Consider the following 17,002-nt stretch of genomic DNA (forward strand, 5'->3'; position numbering starts at 1 on the left):
GAGTATGGATGAGAAGAATAATGTAGCATAGAATAAAACTTTGTGTGGGTTCAATGCAATGCAATCACCCTTTCCCTCTGCACGCTACTCAATCCCCCCTCAATATGCAATATGGAGATGGAAGTAGAGAACAGGTTTCAGGAATAAACACACTACAAATGCAGTTTCAATCCCAATTCCCCCAGCAAGCTTAGAGAGAAACAGGAATGATTTCAAAATGCGTCAAATGCTTTTGAATGTGGCTTGCAATGAATGGGAAAACATGCTAAAAATGTATTTAATTCTCTAAAATGGATTCAAAGCTTGTGGGAGCCGCTTTGGATAGCTTCAGGTAAACACTAGCAATGATGGTTGGCACCAAAATCCTGGAACCTACTACCCCCCAAACTCAGGAAGTTAACATCACTCCTAACCTTTAGAAAGTCTCTGAAAACCATATTATTCAAATAACTGTTTGTTCCACTGTAACCAAGGAACTGTCTATCGCCTAATATGTATGACCCTTTTATCGCCTAATACGTTATGACCCTGAACGGGAACTGTACACTGCTTTTTGCCTGCACCCAAGTGAATATGATGTAACAGCGCCACAGTGCCCTAGGGCAGTTGCGCGCTTTATAAACGGAAATAAATAAATAAATAAATGGTTGGATGACTAGCAGATAGGAAACTGAATTCAGAGGTTGAATGCAAGAAATAGCTATTTTACATGTGATGAAATTGAGCCAAATGCAGATTTGCGGCAAACTTTTCAGCGCGCAAGAAACACGATTACAGAAAAACTATAAGGAGTTGGAATGCGGTTTTAGGTTTGTTTGAAGGCTGAGGATGTTGGCTTCAATTTGACACTTACATTTCATTCAGAAGTTATGAAGGATTTAGTAGAGGTTGATTTTTCTCAAAAAGAGTCAATATTTCCAAATGAAAGATGCGCTTTTGAATCTACCAACAGATATTTTCTTTACACTAAGGGAGGCTATGAAGATGCAAGATACCCACCAGAACAGGGCGCCTCTGCTCTGACTTTTGCCCGCCAAGACACTTGTCTTTCTTCAGCAAAAATATTAGCGCAAAGATGATGATATCATTACAATTAACAAAGGACTATATGGATGAGGGAAAGATTCAGAACAGACAAAAGAGATTCCACAATGCAGTTCTGGATATGATAGAATGGCTTGGATAGGATTACTTAAGGATGAGAGATTGGCTATGGACAATTCTATGCTAAATACTCACAACTATGGTTTTGGAATAGGCCCGTCAGGATCTGGTCAAAGGTTTTGGACTGGAATTTGGCTAGCCCACCAGACAGGATTCATGCACCCGGTTCTGCACTCAGCACAGCACTCTGGTCTCTGCATGGCCCTCTGGACTGGATCGGACGGGTTGGTTCTGCAGTTTACAGCTATCTGGTTACAGCTCTGCTCTACTGGTTTGGATCTCTGGGTTCTGGCAAGAGTTCTTGGCAAGAAACAGAAAACAGCACAGCCAGGCTGTTCAATTTTCTATGTGCCCTTTGGAAGTCTGGGGTTAAAATCAGGTTGCAAGATTTTAAAGGCCAGCTGAGAAGGGTTCAGCTTTGGAATTGGGCCTTCTGCTTTCAGAGTTCTGCAGTCTTGGATCTGATTCTCCTGCAGAGCGCTTCTCCAGTAAATCAGTTGATGGGTGAATGTATGTGTGTGTGTCTCTAGGTCCTAAAACAGTCCCTATTTATGTGTTTCCCAAAGGGGTGGGTAGGCTGATTATACTAAGCCCACCCTATTGTTAACTGTTTTGTAAAGACAACAAAATTGTTCCAAAATACACTGGGAAGAAACAAAAAACCACCTACCTGGGGATTTATATGGTGAACAGATGTCTGAAGAAACCCTGGTGGATCTTCGAAGAATAGGAGAAATCCCCCTGAGAACTCCTCAAAGGACCTGCAAAAGCTTGTCCTTCGTGAAACTCTGAGGGAAACCCTCGTGGGGGATAAAACCCTGGAAGAGCTGCTGGTGGGCGTTTTCTTCCTGTGGAGACCCGGTGAGAGCTGGTCTGGGTATTCTTTCTGGCTGTTTTAGACAAGAGGCCTTTGAATCTGAGCTAAATATAGTGGGTAAAAATGAACACAGTTATTCCTGAAAGTAAGGAAAGGAGAAGTTCCTATAGAGGGTTCGGAGAGCTTACCATGTGCTAAACATGAAGAGAGCGGAGAGGTAAGGAATCTCCGTCGTGTTGCAAAAGTAAGAGGGCACTATGAGGGAAAGAAAAGACCCGTAAGATTTGGGGTGGATGTATCTAGTTCTATAAGAGTAGGATGAACTAGGAGAAAGCCTACCCTTTTACTTCCAAGTCCTTTTGAGCCAGCCTGAGTGGATGAGGAAAATCTGGAGGTTCCCAACAAGGTATTGCTATAAAGGAAGGGTGAGGAGTTAGAAACAGAAGTCCGGTAGCCGGGAGTGATTGAAGAAGTAAGATGAAAAGTAGATTAGTCCCTAGAGACTCCCTGGAGGGAGGTATGGAGGAGATTCCGGGTCTAAGCGTGCTTAGAAGTAGAATCGATTCCGGAAATGCCGGAAATGAAAATGAAAGGTTCCGTAAAGCCTTCTGAAATAAAAGGGAGGAATGGAGAACAAGAAGGTCAGTAAAGTAGACAAAAAATGGTTGAGAGGAAATGTCTTCGTAATCCTAGTGAGGCGACCTTACGAAGCGTGTGACGTCTCCTGAGAGAGTAGCAACGCTTCTTCCTTCTGTTGTTGCTGGATTATAAGGGAGTGAACAGGAAGTGATGGTGGAAGGTTGCAAAGCATCCTGGGAATTAACAACTAACCTGCATTGTAAGCTAGCGATGGTAACCGCTGTGGCGGCCATCTTGGAATCAGTCTCAACTAGACTGTGGAATAGACGATTTCCTAGTGCAGAAGTGGCGGCCATGTTTGAAATAGGTCGGAAGGCGAAATGCACATTAGAAACCATCACACCTATAGGGATCCGATTGGTCAGAGTATTTTCCCTCTCATGATTTGAGAAGGAAATCATGTGTCCTAGTGATGCCGCAATTTACAATCCAGGGAAAAACCTCCCCTTTGTTCCTACACAGAAAATCTATTTTTCATAGAAAGCATATCTACAATATCACCAACTTGCTAATAATACATATTCACATCACATATTTAATAAAGCACGTATCCGAGTCCCATCTTCTTGTGAGTTTCGGGTCAAAACTGACATGTTTTCGCGCTTTTGGTTGGTTACCCAGTGTCAGATCATGACATCTGGGCATAATCCTGTAAATTTTCATATTCCTAGCATTATCACAATTGCCACAGTGTCAACATTTTAGTAGTCCGGTCACTGAACATCGCACAGGGCTCAGGGTAGTTTCAAATTGTTCACAGTTCACAGTTTTCTATGAGTCTTTTTCTAAAAAAGATATTTCCCTGGAGTTTCAGATACACATACCAGTCTAGCTCTGCCTCCTAGGTTTGGCTGGGCCAGACCAATCTGAGCCTCTCTTCCTTTGGCAGTTGGTTTCTGTTGACGCCCGAATTTGCATTTCCTTTCAGTCAAGGGAGTCTTTTGTCTCCACCCAGAGCAACGGGCCAAAATCTCCTCCCACTTCCATTAACAACTCAATGCCAGTTCCTGAGCAGAGAGCAGGAGGAAGATTCCTTTTGTTTGGGAGCAGCTGTGGAATGTCTTTGAAGTCCAGTGTGGCTGACATTAGTTCACTTTAAAGCACTGTTTAAAAATGGACTTTTCTAAAATACAATTTATATTTTCTACAAATATACACACAAATCTCTTCATTCCAGTCTTTTTAAAACATAGAAATTGAATTGTAGCAACCCATATTGCTTTTGATGGCAAGTCTCTTCTTTTCTACAATTTGATTTTAAGACACAATTTTTAAACTGACAGTATAAGTAATGACAGCTAGGACGCAGGCGAGCGACGGTACTGCGGCCATTTCTGACATATTTTTCCAAGCAAGCACCTTTTGAATGTGAATTTTTTTTTATGATGAAAGGTGTTTTTCCTGACATTGTGCTTGTAGGGATTCCTTAAGTAAGGTGATGGTGAACACCCCACAAGGATGTTGGCTCTTGCTGTGGGAACCATGATTTTGCACTTTCAACATTCAAGGAAAAACTGATTTTAAACACTTGTGGATTTTTCTGGCAATGCAGCACTGCCTTTTCAAGCAGTTATATTTCACTCTGTGGGCAGCCAATGCCAGGTTTTGGCACTGTGGAATCCTGTTTTACCACTGACATAGGCAAAAAGGATTGGCAGCCTATTTTTCAGGTTTTCCTGCGCACTTCTCAGAGATTTTTAGCGCGCTTTTTGGCAGCCCTTCTGTTGTTTTTGATGAAAGCAACACACAGTGATGTTGCAGGGCAGAACCAGTGGGTCAGAACATCCCACAGGCTGCCAGAGGAGGGGTTTAGGTAGAGGGCAGTTTTTGGCTGGGGGCAGTATGACCCAGAGACCAGTGATTGGTTACTACTAAGAAAGACAGTTCAGAAACGAAACTGAAACTGATTTTTTTTCTTTACCGAGGATTCCCAGCCTGACGACGGGGAATATTCATGAGCATGTGAATCCATGCCAGACCCATGCTGGAGAATAACAGTTATAGGTAAGTAACTTGTTCCGTATAGTGGTAGCAGTAGCGGAGCAGCCAGACTTATCTCAAGAGTAAGTGAGCAGTACAAATAGTTACACAAAGGACAGCAATAACTATGATTCAGGCAAACACTGACTCAAGGTTTCTAAGTAATAGAATATATATTTACTCAACAGTTATATAACATTTCACTATTCTGAGCAAGACAAAAATCACAATCATAAATACACCACACCACTTCGCTTAAATTCCAGACAAGTTAAGCTCACAAAGTGAATTGGGAGCAAAAAGGCACTCCAGCAATTTAAACAGGAGGGAAAGACAAAGTTATTAGAAATTAGGCAAAACCAACAGGTAAGCACTCAGGGCAATTGAACAAGAGAGACTACAGTGCAGAGATCAGCTAGAAAAGGCTTAGGGCCAAAGTCAATGGGTCAAAAGTCATTTGCTCAAGATCACACAGTTCAGGGTAATTTGTAGTAAAGTTCGTGGCACAGATTCCGGACAAGGTTGGCTGGTAGAGAAGAGCAGGCCAAGCCCTCGTTTTGGAGAAAGATTTCAAACACTTTCCCCGCGGTTGAATGAAACGGACAACCTGATTTGCACAGTACCTTAAAACGGAGAGGGAGGTATAGCTGAGGTGGACGTTCCTGGTGGTTCCTGCAGGCTCACAGTTCCTGAAGCGACTGTCTGACTGACACAAAGTAGGAAGACTGGAGGGTCCTGCACCACCCAGGGAAGAAACCAGCAGCAGAGCAAAACAACAAATAAAAAGTGTGTTCCTTAAAACCCAAGCAGGGTCCGACCTTCCTGACTATCCGGCTCACTGTAGCTCTGTACAGCAAATTCGACCAAAAGAGGGGTCCTGGCTTGAAGTTTGGGCGAACTGGTTGGTCCCAACAGCTCAAGGGAAGAGATTTCCTGGAGGATCTTCTCTGTCGTCGGATTCTGGCGATTCGGACCTGCATCCAATTCCTCATTGGTTCTTTCGTTCCAGTGGCGACTCTGATCTTCCAGTCCCAGAGACCTGCTTTTTATGCAGTTTTCCCCCATTCATACAGCCTGGCTATCAATCACACAGCAGGGTGGCTGGCCTGGCAAGGGCAGTCCCCTTAGCCAATCAGACAAGAGTGCGACTTGGGTTACCAAGGGAACCCATGGCAGGGGTCCAAAGATCCCTCCCTCACATCCTGCCTACCTAGACTTTCAGGCGCCTTAAGGAGGGCTTCTGTGCAGAAGCCCGCGAAAAGACAGCGAACAAAGGAGTCATCCCCGGTTTGGCGCGCAGAGAAAAACATGAGAAAGACTTTAACAAAAAGAAATGGGGAATAAACCCAGCCGGAAACAAAATAAAATCCATTTGGTCAAGCGGGTTTATGTTCGAGGCGAATATGATAGCCTAAAACATAACCACGTTTATATAAGATAATCGCAGTAGAAATGTTAAGGTAGATACCACTGCCACAAGCCAAGTCTTACTGTTAAGGGAGCGAAACAAGGCTCCAAGAGGCACAGACAAAAAGGGGTAAGAGTTAACCCTTTCCAATACTCCATGTAAGATGGGGTGTACTGGTTCTGTGGTACAAAGTGACTATATAAAGTTAATGGCAACTTTACCTGTTTCTGGAGGACAGTAGTCAGCCCCAGGAAAATGGAGTCAGTGGGAAGTCTCAAAGACAACCCTGTGTCACTGCTCTGAAGGTGCTGTGTAACACACACAAAAAGTGGTGCACATGGAGTAGGTGAGGCTCCAGTGCCCAAGATCAAAAATAAAGTAGAAGTACACATAGCAATACACATGTAAGAGTGGGAAAAAAGGCTCACACTCTTACCAGGTGAAAAATAAAATCCTAGAAATCCAGCAAAGCTGCTGAGGGACTCCGTAGGTAAGGAAAATTTACCATTCTGGAGAATTCTCCCTAACGGTTCCCAATTTCTTAAAGGGCTCACTAATTTGTTCCCACCGTCCCCGTTTCAGGTGACGATTTGGGATTTGAATTTGGTCTTGAAATTGCTGATTTGTGCTCCATTTGAACCTTTGCACTCTTGTCCTTTGAGACTGTTGTCTTTCAAGAAGGTGTTCTTAGTTGCAGTTTCTTCCGCTCACAGAGTGAGTGAATTGCAGGCACTTTCATCTAAGCCGCCCTTACTGTGTTCCAGAAGGATAGGGTTGTACTGAGGGTACGTCCTTCCTTTCTACTTTAAGGTAGTATCTGAATTTCATTTAAGCCAGAAAGTGGTTCTTCTGTCTTTCTATCCTCCTCCTCGCCCTGGAAAGGAAGAGGAGCGACTCCATAGGTTGGACCCTAGGAAAGCTCTGAGCTTTTATATCTCTAGTATGTCCAGGGTCAGAGTGGACGATCAACTCTTTGTGGGGTATGCTGGACACCGATTCGGCCAGGCTGTTACCAAACAGACCTTTTCCAGGTGGATTATCCTCACCATTACTGAATGTTACCGGGCGGGCAAGGACCCTCCTGAGCGGTTGCGTGCTCATTCCACTAGGGGCGTGGCAACTTCCACAGCCCGGGAGTTCCTATTAGGAATATTTGTGACGCAGCCACATGGGCTTCTATCCACACCTTTGTCAAACATTACTCCCTGGTCAAGATATGACCTTTGATAAGGCGGTTCTTTATTCTGCCATCTGATTGGGTATGCTTAATTCTTTTCCCTCCTCCATTTTCTGGTACTGCTTTGAGCGTCTGTGAAAGATGTAGAATACGTTGGAGGACACAATCCATTCTAAGAACAAGTTACTTACTAACTGGTAACGTTCTTTCGACTGGATGTTCCTCCAGCGTATTCCACATCGTCCTCCCAGCCTGCCCCTCTGGAGAATTTCCTATGCTATTGCAGCTTACGTTCCCTCAAGGCAATGTGCAGTCAAGCAGGCATCGGAAAATGTGCATGCCACACGTTATGGAGGAAAAAACATAAACTGAGGCTACGGGCGCCAGGCGTCCTATTTATAACATCCGGTGACGTCGCCCTTGATGGAGGCCTTCAATGGACATCGACCCAACCCCATTGACGCATGACGCCCCCTGCTGAAAAAGTTTCCGAAGTACACAGCTGTGGACATTACATGTCAAAGATGTGGCATACGCTGGAGGAACATCTAGTCGAAAGAACGTTACCAGTTGGTAAGTAACTTGTTCATCTATCCAAACAAAAAAAGCAAACCCACAAACAGGCAGGAGAACCGCACTCCGGGTCAAGGGATGTCGCAGATATTAAATACAAGACCAAGAAAAAATAACTTGGGACATGTTTATTAGCATAACACAGCATGCAAAGGGCACACAGAACTAAGTTGTAAAAATATGAACCCCTCAAGGTCCTTGGGATTACCTCCCTGTTGCCAAGGACGAAATACCTCGTCCTTGGCACTTAAGGGGTTAATGAAAGAGGAAACGTTAGAAGGCATTGAATGGCGAAATACCGAAATTGCCAAAAAAGGCCCTGGCACTGGAGGGAGGGTGGTGGCATTCATCTAAACATTTTTGGATCTTACTCATGTGTGGAAATAGTCAACTGTTCATTAATAAAATGGGAGAACTAGGATGGAAAGGAAGTTACATTTCTTGCTCAGCAGCAGTATTTTCTGCCTCATTCAAAAAATCTTTTGATCCAGACCTCTAGCTAATCTTACCTTGCAGAGTTTTGTCTACAAATTGAAGGCAGGTGTTGTGACATGCATATAGTGATCAGGATAATAGGCATTTTGAAAACCCTGAAATGATTGTTTCTAACCAATTCATTTGAGGGGCTAGGTATCTAGTACCATGGTCTCAACATTAACAAAAAGATTGTGGATTCCTGATTGTTGGTAATTGGTGATATAGGTAACTGGAATTGTTTCATTAAACTAGATGGTACTTTTTGAAATGCATGTGTTTTCTACATTCAAAAAGTATTAAGAAGACATTTTTAGTTTTTAGCCTCGAGATATGATCATTTGTATTGACTGAGCTTTCTTCTTCAAATGTTTAGCCTGAAAGGATCGATCCGGGAGCATCAAGACAAGGTTATGATGTGAGATCAGATGTTTGGAGTTTGGGAATCACATTGGTAAGATTCTTGGTTATATTTTCTTTTCCATATACCTTTTATTTCGGTCATGTTGTTTTCCTTCCTACTTAGTATGGGAATATGAGTTTAATTTATAATTTCTTAAATTGTTTTCTGAATTTTGATTTTCTATGATTTCTGCTGTTTGTTATAGTATGTTAATTCGCTTTTATACTACACACAAACAGGCACTGGTAAGGCCTGTGATCTGGGTGTTTGTATGGGTTTTTGCTTGCCAAGCATTCATAATTTTCCAGATATCACCATCATTTGGCCAGGTATTGCAACCACTTGGCAATATTACGATGATTGGCAATGTAATCCATCACATGACTGGTATTGTTATCAGATGGTTGCTGCAGTGTTCATTATTGAATAATGTAGTGTACATTATTGCCGGTTTTCCCCACCAAAGGCTTTGCTACTGCAACCGGTTTATAGTGAAAATGTCGACTGCAAAAATGTCGAAAAAAAGAATGTAGACATTTTTTTTCTTCGAAAGTTTAAAACAAAAACATGTTTTAATGGGGTGGTTCCCCCCCCCGAACCCCCTGTTTATTTTTACTAGCTAAACCCAAAAACAACATACAAATAAAAAAAACACAACAAACTTTTTTTCAACATTATTTTTTTCGACATTTTTGCATTTGACTTTACTTTTTCGATATTATATCTGGATACCACTGCAACCATTGTCAGAAATGCCAAATACTCACATTATTGAAATTGGTTTCCATCAAATGTGTAGTGTAAGGGTGCAGAAGTACAAGTCTGACACAATAAAAGTAAAGAAAAAAGAAAACCTATCTTGCCCTGTTTCTAAGAGGGGTTGTCCTATCTCAACAAAAAGACTAAGGAATCTGTTGGGATGGCCAATAAAGTAAAATGTCGACTGTCCTGTGTCCAAACCTTTTTCCGTCCCTTACACTTTAGCTTAACTAAGGACAAAATTGGTGTCTTCTTGATTCAGTAGGACAAGAAAAAATTGGTAGGATAAAACTGCTTGTGAGTGCGCTCGTGCACAAGCTATATAAAAGATATTGATGAGGTATGATGCAGAGCTGGTAAAGTTGGATCCTATCCTAGACACAGTAAAAAGTGAAGGATTATGGAGTTAAACAAGTGTTCTCCGCTTACCAAATATTGCATAAATATAAAAATGTCATAACAATTTGCAAATTAGATCAATACAAATAATACAATGTAGTTGATAAGTCTTCAGAAGGTAGAATTTAATTGTCATAAGCACAGTCCAGCCGACACGTGTTTCGACCACTGGTCTTTCTCAAGGCAATAATTGTTTCTAAGGGATGCTCCAGTGTTTCTACGTCTATGGTATCCTGTAAGTTGTGTGAATGTTGATTATAGTTCTTATTTAGCTGTGTGCCCTATGATATTCTGGTTACATGCGCTAGTTCTGTGTTTCTGGTGGGTAATTTCTCCCTCCAGGCAGTGTGATCACTGTTTAGTGCTCTTCAGTCCCTCTTAGGGACCAAACACTGTGCTCTGTGTGTTTTTAACCCCAAAAAAAGCAGCGCTGTGTTTGGATACGATAGACGCACAAACATTGGCCATCCATTAGGAACCCTGGTGTGCTGCTTTTGTGGGGCTTCCCCGACTTTGTATGTGTCCCAGCTCTTCTCTCAGGTTTGTAGTATCTAGTACCCATGCCTGATTTACTAACCTGCCAGGCACTTTTATTCGTATGTCTCTTTCTTGGCTCCTTCCAAGTACTGGTACAAAGGAGATGGGTTTCTTCAGCCTTCCTCAACTGCTTCCTTTGCTCTCCTTTATCTCTACCACCCGCTACGGTAACTCAAGTGCCTTTTGTGGTGTTAACGGATTGATCGGGTGACTTCACAAAGCTGCTTCTTCCTGCTACGTGCTTCCGCACACCTTCCAGCAGTCTCAGCGTGTCATCACAGCCTTCCTAGGTCTGGTCCCTTTCAGGGTTTGCTTCTCGGTCTGACTGCATGATCAGACTCCTGGTCTCCCCCAATTCTCCAGCCAGGACAATGGGAAACACACTGTGTTCTACAAGGCTCCATCAGCCTTTCCTGTTCTCTGCTGCGAGCCTCCAGCTAGCTCTCGGTTCCTCCAGGGAGGAGCTGACAAAGTACACCATTCTTCTTCCCTTTTTATCTTTGTCTCTGGCTCTAGTTGGCTATTCTGCGTATTTTGGTTCCGTGATAGGCTTTTACCTCCTTGCCTGTTCTTCTTTGTGTCAATGGTTGTATGAACTCCATCTGGGTAGCCCTCATTCTTCCTCATCCCAGTATGGTCTGTGTGGATGTGGTCTTCCACCCTACATAAATACTTAGGCATGTGGGAGACCACAGAGGACTGAGTGGGATAAGAGGAAAGAGGGGACAGAAACAGAGGGGGTGGATACCGCGTTCTCCCAAGATAATCGTCACTGAACCGAAAGAGGGTTTCCCTCCCCATGAGATTCACCAGCGGAGTACCACCCCCACGCGAACTATCGGGTAGCAGCCTCATCTCCCCCTATGGGAGCAGTGACAATACGCTGGGATTCGTCACAGTAGGTACTCCCACCACTGAGGGATAGACATCAAATCCACAGGTGCTTGCACAATTGCGAAGATGACCTCAAACACCCAATTACACCAATTTGCCCGGTATTGCTATCAACTGCCCAGCTGCTGCACAGTTGTTACTCTTTGCTGAGTCTACCAAACTATTGCAAAAAACCCACACCTTGCCATTTACAAACAAGCGGCTAGACACCTGGTACAGACCTCTCACTTAGAGATGACTTCTCTTCTGCTGTTGTGGTGGCATCACTTCATGCTAAGCCAGGAGGGTCCACTGCCACGCCTCTTCGGCATCCCTATTCAGTAAGGACAACAAACAGCTTGAGACTTATGGCTTAAAAGTGCACACCAATGTCTCTCTACACTTGAGGCAAGCTAGTGCTGATGCCCTCCTGGCAGCAGAAAATAAAAAGCTGTTTGTGGGAGTTAGGTGATTTTCAATCGTTCTTCCCAGCAGACGAACAGTGGGCTTTCAAATCGGATCGTGCACAGAATCAGCTTATTGCTTAGAATATGCTTGAAACCACTGTTCATCCAATAGGAAGAGAAAGTACAAACATAGCCTTAACGACTGATATGTTAAAACGTGCATGGATGCATCCAGGAGTTTCAAGAACTGTTTGTGGACATTCTCCATGAGTAACTTCTCTGGAGCTTCCTCTACCTCTACAGCTGAATCAAAACAGCATTGACTGGAAGACTGTTAATCTCCACTACAATGAGGGGCAAGCTCCGTCGACATCTGGCCTGATGGACAACATCAGGACTGCACTCCCCTCAGCTCTCCCACCCCCCATTCAACCCTTCCAAAACAGAATACATCTGCCCCCAAGGCACAAACCCAACTTCTCACCCTGGATCCAAGTGTTTGCTATGGACAACCGACACATATCCCTCTCCACACCTGTCAAATCCCTTGGCTTCATCATCAACCACCCCTCCCCCTTTCCTACACACCACATATCCATTGTCACGAAAACATACCTCCTGACGGCTTCTTCGCCGCAGTCCAAGCACTGGTTCTCTCTAAGCTGCACTATGGAAATGCACTCCTCACTGGGCTCCCCAACAGCTCCCTTGCCCCCCCAAACCCCACCCTGCAAGTCATACAAAACCTGACTCATCCTCCAGGTACCCAAACATTCAACCATCACCCCTGCTCTTGCCCAGCTCCACCGGCTTCCCATACACCAGAGAATTGCCTTCAAAGGACTCTGCATTGTATTCAATGCCACCCACCTCAAGACTCATCATACATTCTTGACCAACTCAAACCCAGATAAACCAGCCAACACCTTCTACTCATTCCATTCTGCAAACTCACATGCACACAAAAACGAGCATTTACCCACTGGGCACGAAATACCATATCTCTTCACACACACACTGCATCCGCCATTCTCACTTTCAGAAAGAGCCTCAAAGCATACCTCTGAAATGGAGGGGCGGGTAACCCAGCCCTATGCTGACCAGGTAGGCTGGGAAACCGCAGGCCCAAAAAACAGACGAGTTGGAGTAAATGACAACTGCCTGTTTTATTTAACAATTGTAAAATGGGGACAGCACCTGGTCCTTGAAGGTTGTCTGCTTCTTTATTTAATCTACGAGAAATATGTCTTACGCTTGAGAACTATTTATCTCTTGCTCTCCTCAGTGGCAGTCCAAACCTCTCTTTTCTTCAATATCCTTGGCGCGCTGCACAGCTACTGTCAGGTTTTGTTCATCTCTCTGTCTTTTAGCTACTTCAGCGAATTTGGTTTTCCTGAAGCTTTCATGCTCCTCATCTCTCCCATTTATTTGAGCATGACAGCACCATCCATTTTATCCAAAATGCCAGTTTATTACTGTTGTGTTTCTACGTTGCAAGCATTATGTGTGTTCTTTATGCATCTTGCGTTACAGCAGATATATGCGAGCATATGTTTGTAGTGTCTATTAAGTGCAGTGTATATATTCTTCATGTATAAGTGCAAGTTGACCTAATGTCTGTGTATCTATGCGTGTCAGAAGTGGGATGACATAACTTGCTTTCGTTATCCTTCGGCTACAGCATGTTGATGTATGCCAGATTTTGTAGGTTTATCTCTTCTTCGATCGTTCTGGGGCAAGGCCAACAGGGTCGTCTTAGTGAATAACACCCTTCATGTCTGCAGTTAAGGCATTGGGTCGGGGGGGGGGGGAATTTGCCAAGACAGATACACTTCTCTCATTTCTGCGATCTAGAGATGGGGGAGGGGCTGACACCCGGATGACGCATTCGGCTGTCTCTCAACACCGGTTTCCCCACACATAACCCTGCACTACTCCACTTCCATCTGTTGTCTATCCAAATCTTCCTATCCTTTACTAACAACATTTTGTTACTCATTTTTCAGCTCCCACCTTTTCAAACTTTGAACCATACAAGGTGTTCCAAGACCCTCTGAGTGGGGCAAGTGCTAAACAAAAATTCAACTAAAATAATAAATAAAAATCCCTGGATCTGCGTAGTAGTGGCCAGGGGCTATCACCTCTATTCCACCTCCTCCCCTTTCCGCTCCTCCCCTTATGCAATTCAGCTCTTCTCTTCTGTTGTCAAAGGTGAGCAGCCTGCCTCACATAAGGTCTATAGCGGAAACTCCCGATGATTAGAGCGGTCTAGGGTTTTATTTGAGACTTCTCAGTGCCCAGGACAACTAGGCTGGCCTGAACACTATTCTGAACATCTCTTCGTTCAGTCATTCCTCCCAATGGAAAGATTCAAGATGATCATTCTAGTTCTCCAGCATGGGGTGTGGCATGGATTCACATGCTCATGAATATTCCCTGTTGTCAGGCTGGGAATCCTCGATAAAAGAAAACACAGTTTCACTTTCACTTTTAAACTGTATTTCTCCTCTAAACCAATCACTGTCCTCTGGGTTATACTGCCTCCATCCAATGACCGTCCTCTCCCTAAGCTCCTCCCCTGGCACCCATCTTCAGATTTTTACTGCACACTTCATTGTTGGGAGTCCTCCAGTTTACTCTCTCTACTATTTGTACGTGTTTTTGTGTTTTTCGACGAGAAAAGTTTTTCCTTTATCTGTCGACAGCGTGGTCCCGATGTCTGTGAAGTTTTGCGCCCCTCGAGGGATAGGATTCATTGAAGATTCTCGAAGGCCATCTTGGGCTGACTTCACGCCCTCCGACCATGACGGAGAAGGAGGGAAGGTCCCTTTTCAGGCCCTGCACCAAATGCGGGCTATGGAATGTGTTTGTGGAGGACAAGCACCTACAATGCCTCTACTGCCTACACCTGGACCATAAGGATGTAGAGTGCCTCGGTCTCTCCAAGAAAATGACAATGGACAGGCCTAGTAGGCTGGCAGCATGGCTTAACACCACATTTATCTCTACAGGAGAGGATGAACTGTAATCGCCCCCTCTGTGTTTTTTTTTTACCACCTCCAAGATCTGGAATTTTACTTGAGCTACTGTGTGATGATTCTCAGTAAAATGTCTTGCCAAGGGAGATTTTGTGTTTTTACACCTGATTTTAGATTTGTGCTCTGTGATTCTGTCCTTAACTGGTCTCGTGGTCTGACCTATATATAATTTCCGACAAGGATATTTGATTGCATAAATGATACCTACTGAGATACATGTAGCTAAGTCTTTGAGTTTATACTTTATACCCGTTTGGGGATGTGCAATTGCTTCCCCTTTAATCACATTGTTGCAGTGTGAGCAACTCAAGCAGGGATTGGTTCCTCTCTTTCTAGTGCTGAGTAACAGTTTTCTCTTTCAGTGGCTTTTCTGCTCTTACCGCAGCGCAGCTCTTACTGCTCGTATCTCAGGAGAACAAAATTACTGATTGTCCGTCATTGATTTTAGTTTCTGGTCCGCACTTGTTGGAGCCCGTTAACACAGACAAGCTCCAAGGTGTCCTTAACGGTTGTCTAGACTACCAGGGGAATCCCACCCGAGAGAGCGCTCTCGAGGCGTTCCGAGTGCAGAATTAGACGCGCATCCCCTACATAACCGGAGTACGAAAGATCCAACAACCTGCATCACGTATCAGCCGCGAAAGGAGAAGAATAACCATTCAGATTAGTGTTTTACATATGTCATACACTTGATGCTCACAGACTAGATCTGGAGCAAGTTACCTAGTAACTATTGCACTAAACACTTTGTGTTTCTTTCACATCAGATTAGCCCAAGAGGACGTGACTGCCACAGCACACAGAGGGATGCACCTATATTCAACGCGCACTGCTTCTGCACTTCCAGTGCATGCTCATCTTGAACCGATTCACCCATCAATAGGGTTGAGTGCTTTTATTTAACGAGATCAACTGTGGCTTCAGCCCGTAGTAACTTACTATATTATATATAGTAACGGGAAACCCATATTTGTTCACAGCGTTTGCTCGTGGCTTTAATGGGAGGAGGAAGCCTTCCATATACTACTCCACACAACACATTTGGATAATATTTCCCAGAAGTGATACTCCCCATGGAGACAAGAGAACACTGTCTCTTCTAGGTGAGACTAATATTATTATATGTTTCGATGATATCATGAATCATGACATCTTTTTCATACATAGGCACGCCAGTTTTTGGATTACATGTGCATACTGTGTTGACTTTCAGGTTTCCACTTTGGGAAAGGAGAGTTTTTCCAGCCACATCAATTGAATTATAATACACAGTGTTTGATACAACAAAGACTAAGGAGCAACAGCTATTTTCTATTAAGGTACTTCTACTCCATTTTGGGATTTCTACTCTAGGGTCTTTTGACCCAGTTACACCGTTGATTCACTTAAATTAATAATCCCACATCTTACGATGTCTGGCCAGTACTTAAGTGGAATCTTTAGGCACCAGTGTACAATATAGATTTCCATTAGCAACACCATAGGACCCTATTTTCATGCCTATTAGGCGAAACAACGAGAGCGTTAGTCAGCTACAATAATCTTGAGATATTACATGCTGGTCTCTACGTATATGCAGATCCCTACTTATGCCTAAATAAGTGTACATGAGTTCCACCTCAGTCTCTACAACCTTTATAAATGGACCATCATATAGCTTGCATCACTAGAAAGTGTTCATTTCTCTTGACAACATATATCCAGCATGGGGTCTGGCATGGATTCACATGCTCATGAATATTCCCCGTCGTCAGACTGGGAATCCTCGGTAAAGAAAAAATCAGTATCAGTATCAGTTTCGTTTCTGATCTGTCTTTCGTAGTAGTAACCAATCACTGATCTCTGCGTCATACTGACCACAGCCAATGACTGCCCTCTACCTAAGCCCCGCCTCTGGCAGCCATCTTCAGATTTTTACCGCACGTTCAAGTGTTGGGATCCTCGTGCTATTGCTCTCGAGCGTTAGTGCTATTTTTTCACGTTTCTTCTCAAAAAACTTCTATTTTTCGGTCAAAAGAGCCTCAAGCTCCACCGTTTCTTCATCCGATCAATGGGGACCCGTGTCGGATTCGTCTACGTCCCTCAAGGGTGAAGATTTCGTCGAGCCACGCTTTTGGAGGACTCCAGAAGTTTCTCAGGCCCATCTCGGACATGGCCCAGGAGAAGGGAAGCTCGACGCCCGGAAAGCTGTTCAGGGTCTGCCCTGGATGCCAGCTTCAGAATGTCTTTAAGGAGGACGAACACTCCGTTTGACTTTGCTGCCTACATGAGGACAAGACGCACGTGGAGAAGGACTGTGCGTTTTGCGGCAATATGTCGGAGCGGACCATGAAGGACCGCCATCAACGTCTCGC

The 17,002-nt window shown here is 43.9% G+C and overlaps 1 protein-coding gene across 4 annotated transcripts in view; it reads left to right on the forward strand.

The window, feature by feature from the left end:
• Positions 1-17,002, forward strand: part of MAP2K4 (mitogen-activated protein kinase kinase 4) — a 1,243,547-nt gene that overhangs the window by 1,079,612 nt on the left and 146,933 nt on the right. For all 4 annotated transcript variants that reach the window (XM_069654511.1, XM_069654508.1, XM_069654510.1 and 1 more), the window contains one exon: positions 8,609-8,686. In XM_069654511.1, coding sequence (XP_069510612.1) covers positions 8,609-8,686 — 78 coding nt within the window. The remainder of the gene's footprint in view (positions 1-8,608; positions 8,687-17,002) is intronic.

The sequence above is a fragment of the Ambystoma mexicanum genome, chromosome 3q (genome assembly GCF_040938575.1).
Source record: "Ambystoma mexicanum isolate Mex_15411 chromosome 3q, UKY_AmexF1_1, whole genome shotgun sequence".
Lineage (NCBI taxonomy): Eukaryota > Metazoa > Chordata > Amphibia > Caudata > Ambystomatidae > Ambystoma > Ambystoma mexicanum.